At 39.5% G+C, this 23,606-nt stretch overlaps 1 protein-coding gene across 1 annotated transcript in view; it reads left to right on the top strand.

Moving 5' to 3' along the window:
* The window catches only part of EGF (epidermal growth factor), a 106,205-nt gene that overhangs the window by 38,253 nt on the left and 44,346 nt on the right, over positions 1-23,606 (top strand). The window contains 5 exon segments of the mRNA XM_040476133.1: positions 16,699-16,824; positions 18,133-18,255; positions 19,289-19,411; positions 20,313-20,438; positions 21,497-21,633. Coding sequence (XP_040332067.1) covers positions 16,699-16,824; positions 18,133-18,255; positions 19,289-19,411; positions 20,313-20,438; positions 21,497-21,633 — 635 coding nt within the window.

The raw sequence follows: 23,606 nt of genomic DNA, 5'->3' as shown, positions 1-23,606 counted from the left end.
TTTTTTGTTTTCTCTCCTGCTTAATTATAAATGCCATGCAGGCAGGGACCATGTCTGGTATGTATATATTATTAATTTATTTAAACCATCCTATATTCAGTGGTTGTTGATTGATTTATAAATGAAGAATTTTAGATAACGTTAATACAATGAGTGGATTGACTGAATCTAGTCATAGTCCCAAATTTCTACTTTTAAATGTAGGCTTCTCTGTTTGAATTCTTCAGCACATACCTTTTTTAGGTAGGCTCCTCAATATGGCTTATCTACCATGCGAATGATGTTATACTAACTTTTGCTATATGTACAAGCTTAATTTCAAGCAGGTTTTGACATACATTTAATCTTATCCCCAATTAGCCTTGTGAGGTTCCGAAGCCGAGATGGAATTGTTTGTTTTCTCTTCTTTCTATCTGTTGGATGCCACTAGGGTTTGGTAATAGTGTGGGAAATGGTAGGGACTGTGAGTCCCTGCCACAGTTAGTATATAAATGTGTTTGTTCCTGCCCTAGACATAGCTCCTGAGCAGAGCTGTGGAGACTGAACAGGAGGACAGGCACGAGATTGCTGAAGGGAGGCTAGAATCTAGGGGAATTGACATTATTATTACTTACATCTTCAAGGAGGTAACTAATAGTGTAAGTGATTTTTAACTGATTTCTTTAAAAACTTAAAACTATAATTTTATTTGTGTAATGACTATGCTTTTATTTTTTTTATTTTTATTTTTTCAACGTTTTTTATTTATTTTTGGGACAGAGAGAGACAGAGCATGAACGGGGGAGGGGCAGAGAGAGAGGGAGACACAGAATCGGAAACAGGCTCCAGGCTCTGAGCCATCAGCCCAGAGCCTGACGCGGGGCTCGAACTCACGGACCCCGAGATCGTGACCTGGCTGAAGTCGGACACTTAACCGACTGCGCCACCCAGGCGCCCCATGACTATGCTTTTAATGCAAGTAATAAGGCACTTCCAAGACTAACATAAATCCCAAGAGATAAAGTGTTTAGTCAGATAAGTTTTTTTTTAATGTTTACTCATTAAAAAAAAAATTTTTATATTTATTTATTTTTGAGAGACAGAGTGAGACAAAGTGAGACTGGGAGAGGGGCAGAGAGAGAGGGAGGCACAGGATTGGAAACAGGCTCCAGGCTCTGAGCTGTCAGCACAGAGCCTGATGCGGGGCTCGAACCCACAGACTGTGAGATTATGACCTGAGGCGAAGTCGGACGCTTAACCGACTGAGCCACCCAGGCGCCCCAATGTTTATTTATTTTTGAGAGAGGGAGAGGGGGGTTCAGGGGAGAGAGAGGCAGACAGAGGGAGACAGGCGATCCCAAACAGTCTCAGTGCCATCAGCACCATCATGAACTGTGAGATCATGACCTGAGCTGAAACCAAGAATCACGTGCTCAACCAATGGAGCCACCCAGGCGGCCCCAGAGAAGTCATTTTTTAAAAAACTGATTTACTTGAATTTGTAAAGTAGAAATTGTGGGAAACAGTTAATCTGTGGGTCGGAGTGTAACATTAAATAGCAACAACCTGGTGGAGTGTTATAAATGAGATGGTGACCATATTCCACACATGAACAGTGAAACTGATATTCTGCCAGATACCTTCCATGGGAAATAGGGACTCAAGCTGTCTTCAAATATGACTCATTGTCCATGTGGTGATTACCCACAACAAAATTAGAACCAACAACTACTATGAATAATTACTGAGTGTCATTTGTAGTAGTTACAGATATGTCCATCAGCACCTCTTACATTTATGTGTAACCTCATGGTTTCCAAAGTATTTTCATGAACACTATTTTATTGGTTTGTCCACAGCAGTATTGTGAAACAGAAAGGTCAGCAATAACTGTGCTCATTTCATAACTGAACTGTTTAAAGCCTAGAGAAGTAGGGTGCGTTTTCCAAGATTACACAGCTTGTTAATGATGGATTATAGGAGAAAAAAAAGCCTGGTGCTAAGTCTGTTGTTCTTTCCACCATAAACACTTTAACTCTTCAGAATCCTTCACTATTCCTCAGCTTTTTTTTGATAGGGAAGTCAAATACGATAACTGAAAGCATGAATTTCAGAAGGAAATCTATAATGATTTATTACAAAACAGCTTCAAACAATCTGGCAAAGAACAACATTTGGTTGGGAAGCCGCTGCCAGCTGCAGAGCTACAGGCTAACCTGAAATCTAGAAGACGGTGGCATTGGTGATATTGGCTCCAGTTATCGATCAAAGATTGGGCTTCATATATACTCCAAGTGTGAAGAGCTTTTGACTTCAAGGACGCTGTTACTTCAGCTACCATTAAATAGGTGTAAATTGTTTTAGTGCCTGGCAGAGCAGGAATTCTTCACGTGGGACTTAGGGTCTGTGAATCTCTTGATTGTATGGTTAGACAAAAATATGCAATTGTCCCTCCCTAGGAAGATGGTATGGAGCTGCCTTCAGGTTCCCAAAGTGCCTTCACGTTTAAAGACATACTACTCTAAAGGCTTGTTAGTTCCTTCTGGATAGCGGGCTTACAACAGGTGGATGGTAATAGTACTTTGGTTTGCAAGGCATTTAGTCATGAGATTACTTCAGTGGGGAGATAACTGAGAAAAATCGTGTAACCTGGCTGACATTATTTTTTACATAAAATGTAAGTATTTATACACATGAGAGTGTCAATAAACTTACTTCATGCCAAATGCCTAAACTATCACTTATCAAAGTATGTTCTAAAAGACACTAGTTCTGTGGGATTTTACGGGATTATTTGGGGCCAAAAAAGTTTCAGGATCAAATGGTTTAGACAGGCTGGGTTAAATGAAATTAAACAGGTGTCTTTTTCCCACGTGATTTCTCAGAACCACTCATCTGGCTAAGTGCCTTGTTAGTCTCTAAGGGCCATACAACCTATGCCATTTTCCTATTTTATTTCCTATGCAGCAGTCCGCTTGACTCCTAACTCTATTCTTTCTAGCCAGACCACTTTCTTGAGATCTAGACCAAAAAGAAAAAAAAGAGAGACTGAGGCACAGTGAGAGTTGAACTACAGAGAAAATTGATTTAAAACACTGGGGATTTATTCATAGCATATGAAAATGAGCAGCCCCAGTGAAGACTGTCCGACCAAGGGCAAGGCCACAAAACTTCATAAGGAAGACTGCAGTCATTTTTTGGTTTAAATAATCCATGGCTAATTGATTTGGATTGCCTGGTTATAGAGGAGCTGGTTGCAGCTAATGGGTGAGCCCCAAAGCCAAGCAGTAGAGCCACAGTTTCACCATCAGGATGGTTTTCTGATACTTCTGACCAGTTTCCTCAGGGTGGTCACTCAGTTCTCTCATCTGGGCCACACCTGCTTGCTGTCTGCACCCTCCAGGCTCAGGGTCCTGCAGTGGGCATGTGGAAAATTTCCTTATTAAGGCCTATATATTTATCTGCCTTCTGAGCATTTCTACTTGGATTTCTTTCAAGGGCCTCTGGCACAAAGGAAATAATTGGCCTACCAACTTTTACCTCCCTTTTCCCTGACTCCAGTGCCCCTATTTCAGTGGGTGGCATCTCACCCCATGTCCCAAGGCAGAAATCTGGGTATGACCCTTTCCTCTCTCTTTCCCACTCCCACCCCATGAAATCAACCTCCAGCTGCCACCAATCTCCCCACTTACCATCGAACCACTCTTGCTCTATCTGGCAGCGATCCATCCCTAATGTCCGCTTCATCAGTGTTCCTGCCTCTCTTTTCCATGCTGCGGGGAGCATAACCCTTCAGAAATCAGAGCCCAATCATGCCATTCCTTGGTTAAAACCAATCAACAATTCTGTTGCCAATAATAAAAATCCAGTTTCTTTATTTAACCTGTTCACAGCTGTTCACAGAAGGTTCTCAGCTTCATCTCTTGCCATTATCTGTATTACATTCTGTGCTGCAGCCATGTTCAAAGGTTTCATTTCCTCCCACAAGACATGTTTGCTCTTTCCTCCAGGCCTTTCAGCATGTCCGGAAACATGCTTTCAATCCTTCTCTGCATGGGCTCATTTTCCTTATCCTCTGAGAAATAGCTCAAATTTCCTTCTTTCAGAAACACCTTTGCTGCCCCACTCATGATTAGCCTTGGTTAACTTTTCGCGAATAACAGATTTCCCTCACCTGTCACTTATTGTTCATCTTCCTAAATTTCCTTACTCCTACGAGGACAGGAGGACACCTCTCCATTGCACCCCCAGTGCATAGAGGACATTTTATAAATAATAGTTGAAAAAAAAAAAGAAATTTCAAGAAGCCCAGAGATACACTCAAAATGTTTTGTATAGCCTATTCTACAAGGAAAATATGAGATTTGTTCTATAAAAAAAATAAACAAGTAAACAATAGTTGGGGGAAAAAAGAGTGGAAAGAACACCCTTTGTCACTCTCTCCCCAAAATAATATGCTGAACAAGTTTTAAAGAGGTATCATATCTTTTTTTTTTTTTTTTTTTTTTTTTTTTTTTTTTTAAATTTTTTTTTTTCAACGTTTTTATTTTATTTTTGGGACAGAGAGAGACAGAGCATGAACGGGGGAGGGCCAGAGAGAGAGGGAGACACAGAATCGGAAACAGGCTCCAGGCTCTGAGCCATCAGCCCAGAGCCTGACGCGGGGCTCGAACTCACGGACCGCGAGATCGTGACCTGGCTGAAGTCGGACGCTTAACCGACTGCGCCACCCAGGCGCCCCAAGAGGTATCATATCTAAGTACATGTTGTTTTTGTTAGGTGCTGTAAGCCCTACCTTTCCCTTGGTGCAAGGGACAGTCTTCACTGGGGCTGCTCCCTTTGGTTTATTAGAACTAAACTCCCAATGTTTTAATTTTTTTTTAATGTTTATTTTTGAGAAAGAGAGAGAGAGCATGAGCAGGGGAGGGGCAGAGACAGTGGGAGACACAGAATCTGAAGCAGGCTCCAGGCTCTGAGCTGTCAGCACAGATGCCGACCTGGGGCTCGAACTCACGAACCGCGAGATCATGACCTGAGCCGAAGTTGGACGCTTAACCAACTGACCCACCCAGGTGCCCCTAAATTCCCAATGTTTAAAATCAGTTTTCTCACTTCATTCCCATTGTGCCTTAGTGTCTTTTTCTTTTTTCTTTGAATTGATCTAGTTCTCAAGAAAGAGGTCTGAGCTAGAAATAATCATTTTAGAAGCTGCATGGGCTGCTGCATTGGAAATAAAATAGGACAATGCCACAGGCTGTCATCCTTAAAAATAATAGAAATAGGGGCAACTGGGTGGTTCAGTTGGTTAAGCATCTGACTCTTGATCTTAGCGCAGGTCTTGATCTCAGGGTCATGAGTTCAAGCCCTGCATTGGGTTCTGTGCTGGGCATGCAGACTACTTTAAAAAAATAAACAACAACAACAACAACAAAAAGAAATAATATAAAGAGTCATAATTATTGAGTATGTAAAGAATTATCTGCTCTGGCTTTACCCATATTATCTCATTTAATCTTCACAACAACCCTATGAACTAGGTATGATTATTATTACTATTTTATAGATTAAAAAGCTGAGTTGCAGAAATGTCACAATATCTTGTTCAAGGTCACATTCTGGAGGAATTGGGATTTGAACCCAGAGAGAGTGACACCATGCTTCTTCCCCAACCACACTCTTACTATTATCATTTCATTATCTTAGATTTTGCCTTATTTGTTTTAAAAAAAAATCTGTAATTTGGTGTATTCTTATCTATCCATGGCCTCCTAGTAGTTAAATGCTTTGGTGTGCACAGATCATGGGGCCAAAACCTATTTCTCTCTCTCTCTTTCTCTCACACACACGCGTGCGCACACACACACACACACACACACACACACACACCCCTCTCCCCGGGCTGTCACAGAATTGATCACCCAATTTTGTTGGTGTGATTAAAGTCACTAAGCAACAATGTTCTCCTGGCTGTCCCAACACCCACATTATTATGTGAATCTCAGAGCCAGTGTGGGAACTCCTTTGTATACGGTGTTAATGACATTATTTCAAGCTCAGCTTCTGGTGATTTTTTGCAACTAGTTTGCTCACAGACTAGTTTTTATAAAAGGTCCAAATATCTTTGCTTTCTTCTGTGTTTTTTTCTTTTTGTATTCTGTAAGTGTAGATTCCAGTGGGGCACCTAGGTGGCTCAGTCAGTTAAGTGTCCAACTTTGGCTCACGTCATGATCTCACAGTTCACGAGTTCAAGTCCCAAGTCGGGCTCTGTGCTGACATCTCAGAGCCTGGGGCCTGCTTTGGATTCTGTGTCTCCCAATCTCTCTGCCCCTCCCTGGCTAGTACTCTCTCTTCTCAAAAATAAATAAAATATTAAAAAAATGTAGATTCCAGTGTTATGCTCATAAGAGTTTCAAAAGCATATTCTGTGGTAAATGAAGGGTGTCTACCATCAACACTGTGCAAAATACTTTGCATTCATTTCTTGTACAAAAAATATTGCTGACTTTCTTTAGTTCTGAGAGTTCGTGAAGGAGAATTGCTCCCACCTGGAGGTCTACCTGCTCATGGAAGTGATTAGTATAGATAAAACAGCCCAAGTGGGACTCTGATTCATTTTAATTATGTCATTGCTGGAGGGTCTACTATAAAACCTTGGTTATTTGGAAACTTCTAGAAAAGAATCATCCTAGAATTATAAGTATTTTTTTTACATAATTTTTCCCCAATTTTTTTATTGTAGTAGAATAATGGTACAAATTTAACATCTTAACTATTTTTTTAAGTTTATTTATTTTGAGAGAGAGAGAGAGAGAGAGAGAGAGAGAGAGAGAGTGTGCGCGCGCGCGCGCGCGCGCGCGCGCGCGCATGAGCAGAGGAAGGATAGAGGAGGGAAGCAGGGGAGAGAATCCCGAGCAGGTTCTGTGCTGTCAGCTTGGAGCTTGACGGCAAGTTTCGAACCCCTCAACAGCAAGGTCATGACCTCAGCCAAAATCAAGGATTGGATGCTTAATCAACTGAGCTGCCTAGGCACTTCACCATCTTAACTATTTTTATTGTACAGTTCAGTGGCATTAAGTACATTCACATTGTTGTATAACATCGCCACCATCCATCTCCATAACATCCATAACTCTTTTCATCTTATAAAACCACAATTCTATATGCATCAACGATAACATCTCTCAGCCTCTGGCAATCACCATTGTACTTTCTGTCTTTATGATTTTGACTACCCTCTGCACCTCATATAGGTAGAATCATACAGTTGTCTTGTGACTGGTTTATTTCACTTAGCATAATGTTCTCGTTTCATCCATGTTTTTATTTTATTTTATTTTATTTTATTTTATTTTATTTTATTTTATTTTATTTTATTTTACATCCAAGATAGTTAGCATATAGTGCAACAATGATTTCAGGGGTAGATTCCTTAATGCCTCTTACCCATTTAGCCCATCCCCCCTCCCCCACCCCTCCAGTAACTCTCTGTTTGTTCTTCATATTTAAGAGGCTGTTATGTTGGGGCACCTGGGGGGCTCAGTTGGTTAAGCATGTGACTTCAGCTCAGGTCATGATCTCACAGTTCATGAGTTTGAGCCCTGTGTCAGGTTTTGTGCTGACAGCACAGAACCTGGAACCTGCTTCAGATTCTGTGTCTACCTCTCTCTCTGCCCCTCTCCCACTCGTGCTTGGCACACGCTCTCTCCCTCTCTCTCTCTCTCAAAAATAAATACACATTAAAAAAATGTTTTTAAGTCTCTTATGTTTTGTCCCCCTCCCTGTTTTTATATTATTTTTGCTTCCCTTCCCTTGTGTTCAAGTCCTCACGAGTGAAGTCATATGACATTTGTCTTACTCTGACTAGCTAATTTTGCTTAGCAGAATACCCTCTAGTTCCATCCATGTAGTTGCGAATGGCAAGATTTCATTCATTTTGGTTGCCAAGTAATACTCCATTGTGTATATATATATATATATATATATATATATATATATATATCTCACATCTTTATCCATTCATCCATCGATGGACATTTGGGCTCTTGCCATACTTTGGCTATTGTTGATGGTGCTGCTATGAACATTGGGGTGCATGTGCCCCTTCGTGATTTCATCCATGTTTTAACATATGTCAGAATGTCCTTCCTTTTTAAGGCTGAATAATATTCTATTGTGTGTATATACCACATTTTGCTTATTCATTCATCTGTTGATGTATACCTGGGTTATTTCCCTGTATTTGCTGTTGTGAAAAATGCTGCAATGAACATGGGTGTGCAAATATCTGAAGACTCTGCTTTCAGTTCTTTTGGATATATACCCAGAAGTGAATTGCTAGATCATATGGTATTTTCATTTTTAAGTTTTTGAGGAACCACCATACTATATTCCACCCAGTAGCTGTACCACATTATATTTCCACTGATGCTTATTTTCTGTTTTCATATAATTTGAAATGATCCAGTTCAAACACCTACATCTCTCTGTTTTTCATAAAAATCTTACTAAAATATGGGTGGCTATATCTTCCTAACTTTATAAATAATTGTTGATATTTTGTTAATGACTAGGATCAGATTTACAAAGATACATGTCACTGGGCATTCATCAGACTAGTGTGAGACAAAGCTCAGTTTTATTTTATTTATTTACTATTATTTTCCATTAGAGAGAGAGACAGAGTGTGGACAGGGGAGAGGGGGAGAGGGAGAGAGCGAGAATCTTAAGGAGGCTGTATGCTCAGCTCAGCGCTTGACACAGGGCTCAATCCCACAATCTTGGGATCATGATCTGAGCTGAAATCGAGTTGGATGCTCAACTGACTGAACCACCCAGGCGCCCCCAAAGCTGCATTTTAACGTTTATATATTTTTGAGACAGAGAGAGACCGAGTGTGAACAGGGGAGGGGCAGAGAGAGGGAGACACAGAATCTGAAACAGGCTCCAGGCTCTCAGCTGTCAGCACAGAGCCTGACGCAGGGCTCAAACTCACAGACCGTGAGATCATGACCTGAGCCAAAGTCGGACGCTTAACCAACTGAGCCACCCAGGCGCCCCCAAAGCTGCATTTTATTTTATTTTTTATTTTTTTTATTTAAAAAAAATTTTTTTTTTCAACGTTTATTTATTTTTGGGACAGAGAGAGACAGAGCACGAACGGGGGAGGGGCAGAGAGAGAGGGAGACACAGAATCGGAAACAGGCTCCAGGCTCTGAGCCATCAGCCCAGAGCCTGACGCAGGGCTCGAACTCACGGACCGCGAGATCGTGACCTGGCTGAAGTCAGACGCTTAACCGACTGCGCCACCCAGGCGCCCCAAAGCTGCATTTTAAATGCAGGTTTGCACTGACACAAAATTGCTACTACTTGAAATGTCTTTTAAATATTTTGAATGGTTCTTTTATCATTTTTCTGTCTTCTTTCTTGCTGTCAGCTCTTACTTTTTGCTGTTTTTCTCACGCCTGGCCATGGACTCTGTTTATTTTCTAATCTGAGGTATTTCTTTGCCATTTATTTATTGGGGAAACCAGATCATTTGTCCAATAGAATTTCCACATTTTGGATTTTGCAGATCATAACCCCATGGTGTCATTTAACATGATTCTGTATTTCCTGTAAGCAGGTAGTTTTGGCCTACAAGACTGATCAGATTCAGATTTTTTGTAAGACTAATTTATAGGAGGTACTGTATGCTTCCTACTGATCACACTAGGTGACATGTAGTGGCTAATTCTGGATCTTATTGTGACGTTCAAGGGTCATTAGCAGTTCAGGTGTGGCCAATGTGGTCCATCCTTTGTAAAGTTTCCCATCAACCTTTCACATAATTGTTTCAGAAGCTATTGGTTATCATTGCCTAGAGCCATTTTTTTCATTAGAGTTTCAAAGTGATGACATTCTAATTGTATCACCGCTTATGCATTTGTTAGCTGAAGAACTTTTCTACATCAACTATGATTTCCCTGGGGAGGATCTTTTATAGGAAATGTAAATTAAATGTTCAGTTCTTTCCCTTATCTGTTTTGAAATAAAGGGTCTTTAAAAAAACTGTTCATTTATTTTTGTGGGAGAGGGAGCGTGAGCAGGAAAGGGGCAGAGAGGGAGACAGAGAATCCCAACCAGGCTCCGCACTCTGCTAGTGCTGAGCCCTAGGTGGGACTCCAACTCATGAACCATGAGATCCTGACCTGAGCCGAAATCAAAATCAGACCCTAACTGACTGAGCCACTCAGGTGCCCCAAAGGTCTCTTTTTAAGCATCTTGATAAACTCACAGATTTAAAAAATATTTGACATGTGTCTATTCATTGCAGTTACTATCATTTTGACATTCAAATTGTACCATCTTTCTCTAGGAAGAGCCCTGAATTGAGGCTTCTAGTCTTTGTGGGAGAGATGACCAGTAGGGTCACCTCAGCTGCCCTCTCCCAGTAACTGGCCCTGGTAGTCTGGAAACCTGGGCTGAGGCAATGTGTGGGCTTACTGGAATCATGCAGTACCTTCTGCCAGCCGGGAATGCAGTTGGGGGGGGGGGGCGGGGAGTGACAATGGGAGTGGCATTAACACCTTGCATTTCCATCTCTGTGCTGTGGGGTGCCATGGTCACACTCGTCAGAAATGGCTACAAAATAAGACTGAGTGGGCCCAAGGGGCTCTTCTGAGAGTGAAAAGAATATGCAGTAAAACCTTGGTTTGAGAGCATAATTCTTTCCGGAAACATGCTTGTAATCCAAAGTACTTGTATATCAAAGCTAATTTCCTCATAAGAAATAATGGAAACACAGATGATTCATTCCACAACCCCAAAATATTCATATAAAAATGATTACAATACTGTAATATAATACAAAATAATAAAGAAAATACAAAATATAAAGAAAAATAAACAAATTAACCTGCGCTTACTTTTGAAAACCTTTATGGCTGGTGTGAGGGAGACAAGAGAAAGGAGGGTTATTGTGTAGGAGGACTTTCACTATCACTGACAGATGTTGAGTACAGTATGGTATTTTTTTAAAAATTTTTAAATGTTTGTTTATTGTTGAGAGAGAGACAAAGCATGAGTGGGTGGTGGGAGAGAGGGAGACACAGAATTTGAAGCAGGCTCTGTGCTACAAGCTGTCAGCAGAGAGCCTGAAGTAGGGCTCGAATTCACGAAATCATGACCTCAGCTGAAGTCGGACACTTAACTGACTGAGCCACCCAGGCATCCCTACAGCACAGTATTGATAAAATCTTGTCATCTACTGTATTTAATGTAACTGGCAATAAGGCAGCAGAGGAAAGGGTCTATATCTGCAGGCAGCCTGACCTAGAATGAAGCAAAAGCATTCCGAAGCTTTCTCTTGTATGGAGAAGCAAAGGACTGTCCATAGGTGCTTTGAAGTGACAAAACATACACTAGTGCCAGGTGTGGGCACCTTCCAACGTTCTGAAAAATCACTGATTTCTGTGGCCTGAGACTGAGCATCCAAGCATGGGAGACAATCACCCACAATCCAGAGAGAGAGGGAGAGAGAGAGGGAGAGAGAGAGGGAGGGGAGAGAGAGAGAGAGGGAGGGGAACCATTGGGTCATTTGTGATTGTTATGTTTGGTGTCATGTACTACTCATATTGCAAGACATCACTCACTTATGAATTTAAAGTTTATTAGAAATGTTTGTTCGTCTTGGGGAACACTCACAGAAAAAGTTACAGCCCAAGGTGTTTTACTGTATTTTTTAACTGTTCAGAGGCTGTTGATTTGTTTACGTTCTGATTCTTAGAGGAATTTAGGTGGCTCAGGATACCAACTAGCTGAATTCTGGCTAAGTGGTTTTTGTTTTTATTGTAATTGGGAATTCCAATAGCACAGAATGACCATTCTAGTATTTTCTTCCTTGTTATTGCTATTAACAAAGAAGAATAAATATACAGTTTGGAAAGTTTTTAAGGAAATCGAAGAAGTCATTTACTCAGGGAACTCAGTAATGAGTAAGACAATAAATAAACGTAGCAAAAATATAACTAGGTTCTTATAGAAAATATATTACAGGGGCACCTGGGTGGCTCAGTCGGTTAAGTGTTGACTTCGGCTTAAGGCCTGATCTCGTGATTTGTGAGTTCAAGCCCCGCATCCGGGTCTGTGCTGACAGTGGGGTCTGGAGCCTGCTTCAGATTCTGTGTCTCCCTCTCTCTCTGCTTCTCCCCTGCTCATGCTCTTTCTCTCTCTCTCAAAAATGAATAAATATTAAACAAATTAGAAATAACATATAGGTGTCTATAAAAACCCATAGTTATATATAAACACACGCACAAGTGTACATATATGCACAAATATATATATATATATATATATATATGGTCTACAACCAGAAGGCTTGAGCTTGAGTCCCAGATTTACCCCTTATTACCCATATGTGATCCTAAAGACACTATTTCCTAATCTGTAAAATGAAAGATCATATGTGCTGTGATTAGTGAAGGGCTTCTTTTGAAAATTAAATGTGAAGATTTAAATGCTTTATAAAATGTTGTTCCAATTTTTTATTGTATATGCTAAATACTGGATGTGCTAATGTTTAGTTATAAGACTGGTTAAAGTGAATGGGTTCAAATGGAAGAGACTAGGAAGGCTCTGTTGATGAGGCGAGTCTTAACACTGAATTTGAGATAGGGAAAAGGTGACCAGCGAAACAAAGCAGGTTGGGGAATCCCATGTGCACCATTTCAGAACGAGCCAGGCAGGGTAAAATTTACAGATTTACTCAGCGTTAGAAAAGCTCACGAGAGCCTGTGTGTTAGGCAGGTATTTATTGAAGGCGCAGTTGGTGGTGGACATTAACTCCGTGATTAGGAGCTTTAATGTGATCTCAGAGGTAATTAAGCTGCACTGCTGGGCTCTGGGATGGGGTGTTATTTGAGGTCAGCCGCAGTGGTTTTCAGTGCTAGCTTTGGCCTAATTTGAAGCTGAAGAACAGCAGCAGATTAAGAAGATTAAACAAAAATATAGCCCTAAATCCTCTATGTTTTGCCACTTCCTAAAATGACCTTTTAAAGTGTTTGGTGCCTGAATTCAGGTCGTATCCTCAGCCTAACCATTTAGAGGAAATAGTGATTGCTTTCCTGCCCATCTTCACCATTAAAGAGTGATATATAGGGGCGCCTGGGTGGCGCAGTCGGTTGGGCGTCCGGCTTCAGCCAGGCCACGATCTCGCGGTCCGTGAGTTCGAGCCCCGCGTCAGGCTCTGGGCTGATGGCTCAGAGCCTGGAGCCTGTTTCCGATGCTATGTCTCCCTCTCTCTGCCCCTCCCCTGTTCATGCTCTGTCTCTCTCTGTCCCAAAAATAAATAAACGTTGAAAAATAAAGAGTGATATATATTGCTAAGGAGTACCATTAAAACCATCAGCAGCATGGTAGCATGGAAGGAGGCTTTGACTGGTATAGTCTATCTGAGTTCTAACCTAAGGTTGACTGGAAATTCAAGGAAAAACTAAGTAAAGGAGTTAAGTCGCAGGTGACATGATCACCGCTTTGTGCATATATTCTGTATGTTTGAGGTATACCTGTGCTGTAAAAGGCACCATGCTAGATGCCGTTTGGACTATGAAATGTGAATGGGATGCATGCCTTATCCTCAGGAAGCTTATTGGTTAATGGAAAAAGGATGTACATACATAATTGTGATGGCAGTGGGATGGAAGGTGATGATAGGAAGAGCAGAGGTGAGCACAGGTGAGAGGTAGGAGAAGAGTACAAAAAAGAAATAAGTAATATTAAATCTAGATTAAGAACAGAGCATTTCCCGTACCCTGGATGCTAATTGTTTTTCTTCATTAAGCAGTTTGAATCCCTATTAACACATCATAAGCAGTAATTAAGGTTGAGACTCTTTAGAGGTATAAACTTAGAGGAATTTACCACAAACATCTGGCTCTGTACAGAACCGTAAAAATTTCATTTTTAAAATATGTGATCTCAAAGCATATTTATTCCAGCACTTTTATTTCATAGATTAAGAAACTAAGGTTAAAGAGATAATGATTTGATGTAAAGGCAGAATCAAGACAGAACTCAGTTTTCCTAGTCCTTAATTAAGTACTTGCCTATCATGCTGGATTTGGAAAGGTTTTTATAAGGGATATTCATAGGAAGCATAATTCCTCGATTTTTTTGTTACCAAGAAAACGGAAGCACTTTGGTGCCATTAAAAGGCCAACTCCGGGGACTGCCTCTCCACCTACTAGATAGGGTGCTGCTGGATTCATGAATCATTTAATAAAGCCAATTAGATCTTCAAATTAAAAAAAAAGGCCAAGTCAGACCTTTCTGCATTTTTGTTGCTATTCTCTTGCAAAATTTATAAATTCAAAAATAAATATAAATTTAAAAAATACATTAAAAAAAATTTGAAGTGGGTGCATTTGTCTCCTAATTTTAGTCATTTACTTTTAACATTTGGATCATTTTATTTTTCATCTTGCTTAGTTACAATTCGAACATGTGAAGCATGTAGGAACCTGAAAGCAGTGTAATTATACATGTGTGATTAGTGTAAAAACCATAGACAAGAAACAAAATTTTGGGAATCAATATCCAAGACACTATTCAACGTATATCTGAACTGATTCAGTAGGTAGGTGATATTGCAACAGTATTGAATAATTGGCAAGATGTATTTCATATTTAATTCTGTCATCATGTCCTAATAAGTTAAATGTTTTTAATGTTTTATTTATTTTTGAGAGAGAGAGAGACAGAGCGTGAGTAGGGGAGGGGCAGAGAGAGAGGGGGAGACACAGAATCTGAAGCAGGTTCCAGGCTCTGAGCTGTCAGCACAGAGCCCGGCTCGGAGCTTGAACCCACGAACCGCGAGATCATGACCTGAGCCAAAGTTGGATGCTTAACTGACTGAGTCACCCAGGTGTCCTGAATAAACAAGTTTAAAATCACCAAGGAAATAACACAGACTTGCTAAAAGGAGGTATTCATAACCGAGGTGAGGCTGGGAAGTTTCATTGGTACATTCAGTACTCAGTGTTTGAGGTATTCCTCAAAGTGTGTGTGAAGACTTACAGCAACAGAATCAGAATGATTCCTGAAATGCAGATTCCTGAGCCTTTCTCTTGATTTTTACCAAATCAGAATCCCTAAAGGGTGGCATGCCAGGTAGTCTCGATGCACATTCGAGACATTTTCAAGAGGCCAAGAATATGTTATGTTTTTACTGTGTCGTGGTGTTATTGGTCAAAAGAGTGTTTACTGACTTGAAATAGAAGGAAATTGGTACAGTCAGAGTAAGGAGACATCTTTATAAGTAGATAAACAGGGACCAGAGGAAGAGCCCTACACGGAGAAAGAATGGCCTCAGCTTCTTGCACTGCTGAGCTCAGGCTGTCACTGGTTTGTTCCCCGTGCCATTCACAGCAAAGCTGTGTTTTTAGCAGAGCTTCTGTTGGGTCCTTTTCATTATTCATAGGCTCTCCCTGATCTCAACCCCTCCATGACTTCTGATCCATGACCCGGGCCTTCTTCCCTTACTGTCACCTCTTGCCAGAGTTCTGGCTTCCATTTCTAAATGGATCCTGAAATCTGCCCTCAGACTCACGCTTAACTCTGTATCTCCAAGAACATTTTACAAATTATCCTGTCGTTGTTAAAATTGGTAAAAAAGAAGAAGGAGCATGATTTGAGCAGGGATCCATGTGTTACTAGTTTGTCTCTTGACTCTGGCTCTTAAAATCAAAGGTGCTAAGTTGCCCATTTGTTGTTCCATTTACTTGGCTAATTCAACCCAACCACCTACCTCACAAAGCAGATTCTGCTATTTACCCTGGGCTATTTTGTAAAACATGGAATACTGGCTGCAAAAAACTCAGAAATTTGAGGACAAGATATATGGCAGTGGTATATTTTAAGTCTGAATGATGTTCTTTAAATAATGATCCTAAAAACTGAATATATAGATCAAACCTATAACTATTATATTTAAAAAAAGATGTTCTTAGGATTGAAGCTTTTTTGTTTCTTAAACAGGTATTTCATTTTCAGAATTTTTGTTTTATTATTCTTTTTTTATAAAAGTAAATCAGAATGAGTGAAATAAAGGGGATTAAGAGTACACTTATCTTGGGGTGCCTGGGTGGCTCAGTCAGTTGAGCCTCCAACTTCAGCTCAGGTCATGATCTTCTGGTTTGTGAACTGGAGCCCCATACATGTCTCTTTGCTGTCAGTGTGGAGCCTGCTTTGAATCCTCTCTCTCTCTCTCTCTGTCTCTCTCTGTCTCTCTCTCTCTGTCCCCACCTCTCAAAAATAAATAAACACTTAAAAAAGGAGTACAGTTATCTGGATGAGCACTGAGTAATGTATAGAATTGCATACGTATAAATATAAATGTATTTTATTATATCTTATATATATAGTAAGTAAAGCAGAAATGAAAAACTGATAACTTGTGTTTAGTGTTTATAACCCAAGGAATGAAATCTCCAGCTAATTAGGATGTCTGATCCTGAGTGCTTTTGTAGGAATAATACAATTAGAGAAGTAAGTGGGCTGCCTCTCTGAATGCTTCAGAATCCAGACTAATACTGTTTGGCTCCAAAGCAGTGTCACCACCATGAAAGACAACACCCCTTCTTTTGTCACAAGGAGATTAGACTTCTAAGAACCACGAAGGGATCAAGCAGTGTCCCTTGTCAAAATACACCTCCACTCCAAATAAACCATCTTCTTTTTTAGGTCAGAAACTCTGCAAGCTGAGGAAAGGTAACTGCACAGGCAGCGTGTGTGAGCAAGACTCTAAGTCCCATTTGTGCACGTGTGCGGAGGGGTATACTTTAAGCCCAGATGGAAAGCACTGTGAAGGTAACATGTGGGGTAGCTACCTAAAACAAGTGTAGCCCGCCTGAGCTAGGGCTGTTCTCCAGTGGGTCATGGAGAGCCTCGAAGTGAAAGCAACTTGAGGTTTCTCCCCTTCCCCCACAGAAAAATAATTTGTTGTTGTTGTTGAAGCCTTTGTAATAACTTTCAGATCTCCTTTATGTCTTGTGTTCCTAGATCAAATTCTCTCAGAGGCTACTCAGAGCTGGATATAAGGCAGGGATTCTCTGAGTGGACTCCATGGACCTCCATGGGTTTGATAGTGAGCAAAAATGTCAGTATTTTCAGATCTTGTTAAGGTAGTAAGATTGTTTCATAACTATCATTAGATCCTCAAAGAGTAAATGAAGTCCGCACCTTATCCCATAAAGGTGTGACAGGATCTTGAGACACTGTGCACCAGGACTGGTTATCTAGGGCTCCTCCTGTTTTGAAGCTTCAGGCCCAATTCAGTAAACCCAGGAGAAGTGCTGTATCCTTTCTCCTGGGAGCTCCAGTGAGTTACTAATGAAGAACACTCAATGGCTACAGCACACATTCAGTAGAATTGGCTGGGGTGAGAGGTCAGGTAAACTTGACACCTAAGTATGGGTTAAGTATATGTCTCCTGTTGACCTGGGACTAGTGGGGGAGAGCCATAGCATAAAACAGTGGCCTGGAAGGTTGGGTTTCCATCAGAATGAAGCTGCTGGGGAATGTTGCTACATGCAAGGCTCCTGTCAGCCTTGAGAAGGCTGAAGAGCAGAGCAAGGATGTCCTATTCTTATTAAGAACTTTCACGAGTCCCTGCCTTAAGTGGCTGCATCTTTTCATGGGAAATTGTACTACTTTTTCCTGAAGGCAATTCTAGTATGAAAGTACAGATGCATTTGAAAGTATAAACTGTGACCATAAAAATGGTTTCACAACAATTGAATTGACTTCTTTAATTCTTTGTGAGAGTAGCAGAAACAGTCTTTCCATGGTCTTACAGGAAATACAAGTGTGAGATATTCTACTTTGTGCTGACTTATTAGCAATATTACAATTTATTGAAAAAATAACCATCTGAGGCTGCATAGGTGGCTCAGTCAGTTAAGCGTCTGACTTCTGCTCAGGTTATGATCTCACAGTTTGTGGGTTCGAGCCCCCCATCAGGCTGTGTGCTGATGGCTCAGAGCCTGGAGCCTGCTTTGGATTCTGTTTCTCCCTCTCTCTCTGCCCCTCCCCCGATCATGCTCTGTCTCTCTCTCTCTCAAAAGTGAATCAACATTAAAAAAAAATAACCATCTGATTACCGTTGTCGTTGTATAGATGTCAATGAATGTGCCTTTTGGAATCATGGCTGTACTCTTGGGTGTGAAAACATTCCTGGATCTTATTATTGCACATGCCCTGTAGGATTTATTCTGCTTCCTGATGGGAAACGGTGTCATCGTAAGTATTTATTGCATTATTTTCTTTCATTTTCAGTGATGTTTCTAAGGCGGCTATGAACTGGGTTGGTAGGCCTTGATCAGCAGTATGCATCGGAATTACCTTGATAAGTTATTATGTACATGAGTGACTGGACTCTACTCAGGCCTATTAAATCAAAATAAGGTTGGGAAACAGCTGTATAAATTTCTCTCTCTATATATATTTATTTCTTTTTCCATATCTTATTGTATATATCTGAAAGGTAAGTATATAAAAAACATAATCGTAATACATTATTACATCTACAACACTAGCTGTAATTCTCTTCTATCATCTAATATCCAGTTAGTTTTTATGTATAATCACAATAGCATTGTTGTACCTGAGAATATTAGCAATAATTCCCTAAGAACCTCAAATGTCTAGACAGTGTTCCAATTTTCTTGCAAAGTTTTTTTCAAACCGTTGATTTGTTTCAATAACCATCCAGACAAGAGCTGTTAGTTTTCCAGATGAACTTGCAAATGATTTGGCTGAGTTCCATTTAAAAAAATTCAGAATAGAGGCACCTGAGTGACTCAGTTAAGCTTCTGACTTCAGCTCAGGTCAGGATCTGAACCAGTTGGGTTCGAACTCCGCTCTGTGCTGACGGGTCAGAGTCTGAAAACTGCTTTGGATTCTGTGTCTCCCTCTCTCTCTCTGCCCCTCCCCTGCTCATGCTCTATCTCTTTCTCTCAAAAATAAAAACATTAAAAAAAAATAAAATATTTTGGAATATTGATGACTAATAACTTTGAAAATATTATTTGACATAAAAGAAACTTAGAGGAAGCTAGATTCACTTTCTAAAATGATAGATCTTTCTTTAATTTTTTTAGATTTGAAATTTTTCTCTATTTTTACAATTTCCTTACCAAAGTATTTCGTAAATGTCTGGTTTTGATTTAACTTTCTCTTTTTAGCATAGCATTTTTTTAATTGTCAGCTGATTTTGCTAAATTTCTACAAATCTGGTTTAACACTAATCTTGACGTTATGCTTCATTGATTAGAATTAATTTCCTGTCCAAGCAATACATCTAAATGTAGCCATGACTGTGTTCTGACATCAGATGGTCCCATATGTTTCTGTCCTGAAGGCTCAGTGCTTGAGACAGATGGGAAAACATGCAGTGGTAAGTTTATTTACTTTTTGTTTGTTTGAAAACATTAATTTTCTTAGTGACACCTAAAAATTGATCTTATTGATAAAGGAGAATAGATTTTCAACATTACACATAGAAAGATACTTATGCCACAAAGTACCATATAGGTTTATATCAGGTTTTGGTTTGTGTGTTTTTTTTTTTTTTTTTTTTTTTTTGTTTTTAGACAGCATAGTGTAGTGGTTATGAGCAAGGGCTTTCAAGTTAGACAGCTATGCGGTAGCATTACATTACTAGCAGGCTTACTTTGGACTAGTTACTTGTTCCCCCCTTGTTCTCATTTTTCTCATCTGTAGAAGTTAATCATACATGCCTCCTGTATTTGTGGCCAGCATTGAACAAGACGATGGACGCAGAGTTCTTAGTCTATTCCTTGCAGCTAATAAATATCTTTCTATTTTGATCTTCATAGAGACTGAAGCATTATAGAGGGCTGGATGTAACTTAAAATTAGCATAAGAGTTATGTGTAGCTTTTTTTTTAATAAAGCAAAAGAAATCAGGAGGCCAAAAATACATGGAGAAAAAATATATTACTCACCAGCAAGAGTTAGACCAGCTGTCAAACTCATCAAAAGATATTTCTTATTGCAGCCACTGGCAGTGCTCTTGTTTTCAAGCTCAGTGACAGAACAGAGGACAAGGGCTGTTGGGATGTGAAGGGTTAACATTCAAGATATCAGGTTATAGGAAAATGGAATGTGGTGACATTTTGTTCTTAGGGTCTGAAAAATAAACTTGTTTGCAGCAGTATAAATGATGATGGAGATAGATTTAAAAACTAATATATACTTGGCTTTTTCAATATTTTGATGAAAAATTGTTATATTTTTGAATGGCATAGCATCATCAGCAAGCGATTGTTTTTATAGGCTGTTCATCACCCGATAATGGTGGATGTAGCCAACTCTGCCTCCCTCTTAGCCCAGTATCCTGGGAATGTGCTTGCTTTCCTGGGTATGACCTACAACTGGACAAAAAAAGTTGTGCAGCATCAGGTTAGTGCTGTGGATGTTTGAACGTGTGTCTCTGCAAAAAGATTATGTGAAAACATTTTATTTAGAAGGATGGAGAGTTAAATCGCTTTTGGCTTCTGAGTAGAAAGTCTGAGTTTTTATTTTTGGAAATGGAACACAAAATCACATTGTAAATATAAATAGGAATCACATAAATAATAATCATTTTGAGGAATATCTCTAAGTTAGCACTCAGCAAATATTTACCATAACATCAAGCATGGGATGCCAGTATATGTGAAAGTCATGACCGGAATAATCTTTAGAGATGTTTAATAAATATTTGTTGATTGATTTGATTTTCAACTCTGCAGTGAATGTAGCCATCATAAGACTTTGACAAATTCTGTCCTTTTTATGTCAACATTTAATATGTAGTTGTATGCTTGAACAATTTTTTCATCTTCTGGCATTGTATCTCTTGTGTCCCTCAGCAGCTTTAGAAATCCTAGGTTTATACGAAATTAATGTCATCTCTCCCAAAGTTCATTATGCCTGTGATCTGGGATCACATAATGATGAGCTTACAGAGTTTTGCCTTAGACCCCAATACTCTTAGCTTCTCAGGGCCTTAGTGAATATAGTGTAATCTGAGCTCTGAAAATTATCAGGGGGCTTGTTATTAACTCAAATAATCATGCCTCCTTTTCAGAAGTGCCCAGGCCAGAGAAGTGTTATTTATTTGGACATGAATTTATTTGGACATGAATCTGCTAATATTAATATGTTTCCATATGTGTGAATCAAGGAGATTATGGCACTAAGACTTGCGTCTTCTAGTTCTGGTGTTCACTATTTGATGCTGGCTCTTTTGACAAGTAATTTGCACTTTAAAAGCTGGCACCTAGACAGAGGGGAATCTGGTGAAATGTTGCCTCATACAAGAAATCGTCTTGCCTGTCTTAACCTCCACCACACTGGTGGGAAATTACGAAGACGAGAACTGCAGAAAGCGGGTACAATGAAAAGGAAGAGTCAGAAGTGTTTTCTGGGTTCCAAGGCATATTTTAAACAGAGCCATACTTGAATCTGGTTAACAGGACCACAGCCATTTTTGCTATTTGCCAATTCTCAAGATATTCGACATGTGCGTTTTGATGGAACAGATTATGGATCCCTGCTCAGCCAGCAAATGGGAATGGTTTTTGCCCTTGATCACGACCCTGTGGAAAATAAGGTATGGTTTTGTCGCCTGAACAGATGTGGCTGTGCTTTAAGGATAGAGTAGAGGATTTTATCCTGACAGATGACCTGAGCTACTTGAAAATCCTCTGCTAAGCTCAGAATGATTAGGCACAGAGAAATGTAGGAACATCGTTTGGCAAATTTTAAGGGTGTTCCTGTTCTCATAACACTGCCTGGGTCCTGATTGTGATTCAGTCATTTTATTGGGAATGATTGGGCAGAATCTTAAATTTAGTTTCATCTTTGGAGGTGAGGATGGGAGGTTAGCAGAGTGCCATACACATAGGAAGACTGCCATAAATAGGTTTTTAGTTATTTACTGATAGGGGAAGGAGTGGGTGGGGGTGGGACACTGGAAGTATGGGTTAGTAATCTGCATTTAATATAAGTTCTTGAAAGATGGAATTCAATGACCTCTTAATCATGGCAATCAAAAACACAGATTTTATGACTCACGTGGGAATGACAGTATTACAACATTGTTTATATAATAATCAATTTTACATGAAGTTTTAAAAATTTCTGTGTTATCACCTGAATCAACTGACCATTTGATCTTTAATTTCTGGTTATATTTGTGCTAGGTTACAATGTGCTTGAAATGATATGTTACACTGTCTTCTGGAGGTTAATCACCCAATAATTATAAATTTACATAGCGTTTAATTAATCATTTAATTATTACTAGACAGTGCATTAATTCCTAGAATTTTAAACTTTGTATTTTTGTTTCTTCCTGATTTGAAGGAAGCAGTCTGGTAAATGGTCAAAAGAGGCAGAGGGAAGCAAATCAACTCTTTGTTTAATTGCTATGGATTGGTAGCCAAATATAACTATATTTGCAAATAGAAATTTTGTACTTAAACACTAGCAAAAAATCCTACTCTCTTTTCCTTGAACTGAATTTAGGTAATTCCATGGAAGAATTATATTAACAGAAAGAAATAATTAATAGAAACAATCAGTTCAAGATTCATTTATTACCAAACTAGTTTTTTTTCCTACACAGTCAGCGTTCTTTATAAGGTGAATAAAGAGACCTAGAATGAACTTGCAGTCACGTGGCTAGTTTTCATTTCTCTGGTCCAGTTCTCATTTTCTTGCTTTTTAAACCGTGGTCCTTGGGCCAGCAGTATCAATGTCACCTAGAGCTTGTTAGAAGTGCAGATTCCCAGGCTCCACCCTGACTCCTGAATCAGAATTTGTATTTTAACAAGATTTCCGGGCGATTCATGTGCGCATTTGAGTTTGAGGAGAAGAGCTCTAGCTTAGTGCTGTTTAATATGAGAAGTACCCATTTTTGTGTTATGGAATAGAACCTTTCCTATTTTATCTAATGATAACTCATTAGATAATGAATGTTTATCGACATTCTCATCATTGATTACAGGTTTATGTGCATATATGTACTCACAGCTAAAATTCCACACATGCTATCATTAAATTGTCATCTGACTCATGGTTAATACTCTCACAAAATTCTGGTACCTGTTTGCTAGTCTGCATAGTAGACTGAAAAAGAGCTTTGCACTTGCAAGGTATGTTCTGTTAAACAAGGTGGATTAATTAAAATGAAATTAAATGTGGTTAGAGATGAAAGAAACTTTGGCAAATATCTAGTCTAACTTTGTCACTTTTACAGTTGAGAAAATTGAGGTCAAATGACTTGGGCAGCACAATTAAATAAATAAGGGCCAAACCAGGAAAGGAACCTGTGTTTCCTGACTTGTAGTGAAATGCAGTGCTGTGGACTGAGCAGTAGAAGACACAGCCCAGCTTGTAGCTGCCACTAAACTGCTCATCACTGTTCACTTTCAGGCTATAGAAGCCATTAGAGTTCAAGTATAATGGCTTTGTTATTAACCAATGATCAAAGATTAATAAACTACCAAGTAGCAATAGAAATATGTGTCAAGCACAGGTCTAAGGAGTTATATATATATATATATATATATATATATATAT

Source organism: Herpailurus yagouaroundi, unplaced genomic scaffold, assembly GCF_014898765.1.
Source record: "Herpailurus yagouaroundi ecotype Mexico unplaced genomic scaffold, PumYag 28, whole genome shotgun sequence".
Lineage (NCBI taxonomy): Eukaryota > Metazoa > Chordata > Mammalia > Carnivora > Felidae > Herpailurus > Herpailurus yagouaroundi.
This window is presented reverse-complemented; position numbering and strand designations above follow the sequence as displayed.